The 2586-nt window shown below is 42.5% G+C and overlaps 1 protein-coding gene across 1 annotated transcript; it reads right to left on the bottom strand.

The window, feature by feature from the left end:
• Positions 1–843: 843 nt before the first annotated feature.
• LOC127530863 (nuclear factor 7, brain-like) lies at positions 844–2232 on the bottom strand. Its single transcript, XM_051938632.1, has one exon. It carries the CDS (start codon positions 2230–2232, stop codon positions 844–846), a length of 1389 nt encoding a protein of 462 aa, XP_051794592.1.
• Between the last annotated feature and the right edge of the window lie 354 nt (positions 2233–2586).

Raw genomic sequence — 2586 nt, 5'->3', positions numbered from 1 at the left:
ACTGTATTTTACTAATTTTACTCATTAAATCTCAGTTTTCTTGATATTATGCACATAGTTATACTTATCTATGCAACGCACATACAGCACAATATGTGTTGTTTATAATATGTTAACATGTTTGGTACTAAAAATAATCACTGCACTAAAATAAGAGCTCAAAAACTTCAGAAGAAACCTTTAATTTTCCAGTGCAGCTTCTGCCAATTGACATATTCTGCTACAGCTATACACGACGTATAATTTACTTCACTTTCGAGTTCATTTTCACGTCTCAAACACCAATCAGTTCTTTTCACATCTGCAACAAACTTCCAGAAAACTGCAGGTCTGCTGAAACTCTCCGCTCTTTTAAATCAAGAATAACGACTCATTTATTCATCTTAAACATGATGTCCACCTCAAAACCTAGATGCCAACCTGAAACAATGACATCCACCTTAAATCGAGATGTTGACCTTGAACCAAGACGTCCACCTGGAAACCAAAACGTCCATCTTAAAAGCAACATGTCGACGTTAAAACCCAGACATCAATCTCAAAACAAGACGTCCACCTTAAACAGAATACGTTTTTATTGACTCAAGAATTTCAATAAAACTGAATTTAAACATTGAGAACTTGTCATAAGTGCAATAGAAGATTAATAATTACTGATGGGAAACTTTATAAGATTTGTAGAACAGTTTGTTGGACTATTTGTGGTCATTCTATATAAAAATCAACAAAATCTGACAAAGTTCCCCCCAATTCTGAAAATATTCACACTGTGAAGGTAAAATATTGTTTTTACAGAAAGAAGTAAAACAGAGAAACATTTGAATCTATTGATCCTGTTGATCTCTAACTGATCTGTTCTACTGCCACAGAGACTTTTACTGGTAAAATCTTCACTGTTTTCATGGTGTACATGTACGGAAACATCCTCTCAGTGAAAGTGTGATTGAAGGTGTGTATGTGTGTTTTAGTATCAAGATCAGAGAACGACAGTTTTCCTCTGTTACAGTCCAGATTCACTCTGATCCTCTGGAGCTTCTTCTGGACTGAGAGATCAGTGGGGGGAGCTGGTGGTGAGTCTGAATAGTATTTACCTTCATAGAACACTATTCTCCATAATCCAGACTCTATCTTTGCCTTCCTCTGGACAGACTCTTGTAAAACACCTAGTGACCACTTTGAACTGTCTCCGATGTCGACATCCCAGCTGTGAGTCCCTGAGTTGAAGCCTTCAGAGTTCAGAACACTGATGAAAAAATCAAACCTCTCTGGATTATCAGGAAGCTGCTGTTCATCTCCTCTTGTGACACTGGTCAGATCATCAGACAGGATGAGGTACGGACTTGCAGTGTTTGGGTCCAGAATGAGAGGAGTGTAGGAGACCATGTCCTTCATGTTGTTCCAGATGTTGAAGCTCAGGTTGCCCACATGTTTGGCCTGGTCTATCAGAGCTCCTGGGTGAAGCTGTGGATCCTCCATCAGGAGGCAGCTCTGGACTCTTTCTGCTGCAGTCTTGTAGTTCAGCAGGAATGAGACGTCTTCAGCTCTCAGCTGCTCCTCTGTGGCTCTGACTGTGTCTGAAAGATCTGCTATCTTTCTGCTCAGAGCCTCCATCTTCTCCTTCATCATCCCAGTCTTCTGCTCCTCTTCCTCCCTCAGTGCAGCCATCCTGGCCTCCTCCTCCTTTTTCAGAAACTGGTGAAGCTTCTCAAACTGCTCCTTAATCTGCCTCTCTGTGTGTCGGGCCTGGACCTTAATGTGTTCTGCTGTTTGATCAAACTTCACTTTGACTTTTTCAGAAACCTTCAGCTTCTCCTTTAAGGGCTTCAGAGTTTCCTGAAGTTCCTTCTTGTGTTCTTTTACAGCTTCACTGATGGGCCTGAATCTGTGGTTGGAGTGTATTTCTGAATCTCTGCAGACGACACACACTGGCTGCTGGTGGTCCAGACAGAAGAGTTTGAGTTTCTCAGAGTGCAAACTGCAGAGAGACTCTGAAGATCTCTGAGCTCTCTGCTGCCGGAAGGACTCACACAGATTCTTCAAAACCAAACTAACAGGTGGTTCTTCTCTTGAACATCTTGTACTACAAACTGGACAGTCGTGTGTTGGTTTCTGTCTCCACCAGGTCTTCAGACAGTCTCTACAGAAGCTGTGGCTACATGACAGAACAACAGGCTCTGTGAAGATGTCATGACAGATGGGACAGCAGAGATCCTCCTCTGATGTGGAAGCCATTTATTGTGTGAGTGAAGCTGAAAACACAGCAGACACAGAGTCCAGTGAGTCTCTAAGTTCAGTGAAACCTGCTCTGACTCTGAGTGGTGTTTTTGATCAGACTCACCTTCAGTTTGTGGAGTTTCAGCAGCTGGAAGCAGCAGAGTTGTAGCTGGATTCACTGTGAGGCAGCTGCAGCTCTGATGGTCTGATGAAGAATCACAAAGTGTTTGCTGGTTTGTCTCAGGTGAGCCAGGTGAGGGGTGGAGCTTCAACAGACCGTTTGCTTTGCTTCGCCTGTATCTCTGGAATGTCTTCACTTCAACGAAATGAATCATGTCTCAACAGGAAATCTCAGCTGATGCCACTAAGTTG

The sequence above is a fragment of the Acanthochromis polyacanthus genome, chromosome 18 (assembly GCF_021347895.1).
Source record: "Acanthochromis polyacanthus isolate Apoly-LR-REF ecotype Palm Island chromosome 18, KAUST_Apoly_ChrSc, whole genome shotgun sequence".
NCBI classification, from domain to species: domain Eukaryota; kingdom Metazoa; phylum Chordata; class Actinopteri; family Pomacentridae; genus Acanthochromis; species Acanthochromis polyacanthus.
The sequence above is the reverse complement of the archived record's forward strand: the minus strand, read 5'-3'. Positions and strand labels throughout refer to the sequence as shown.

Excerpts from the sequence above, each read along its gene's own strand:
- LOC127530863 (XM_051938632.1), bottom strand. The coding sequence starts at position 2,232 with ATGGCTTCCACATCAGAGGAGGATCTCTGCTGTCCCATCTGTCATGAC.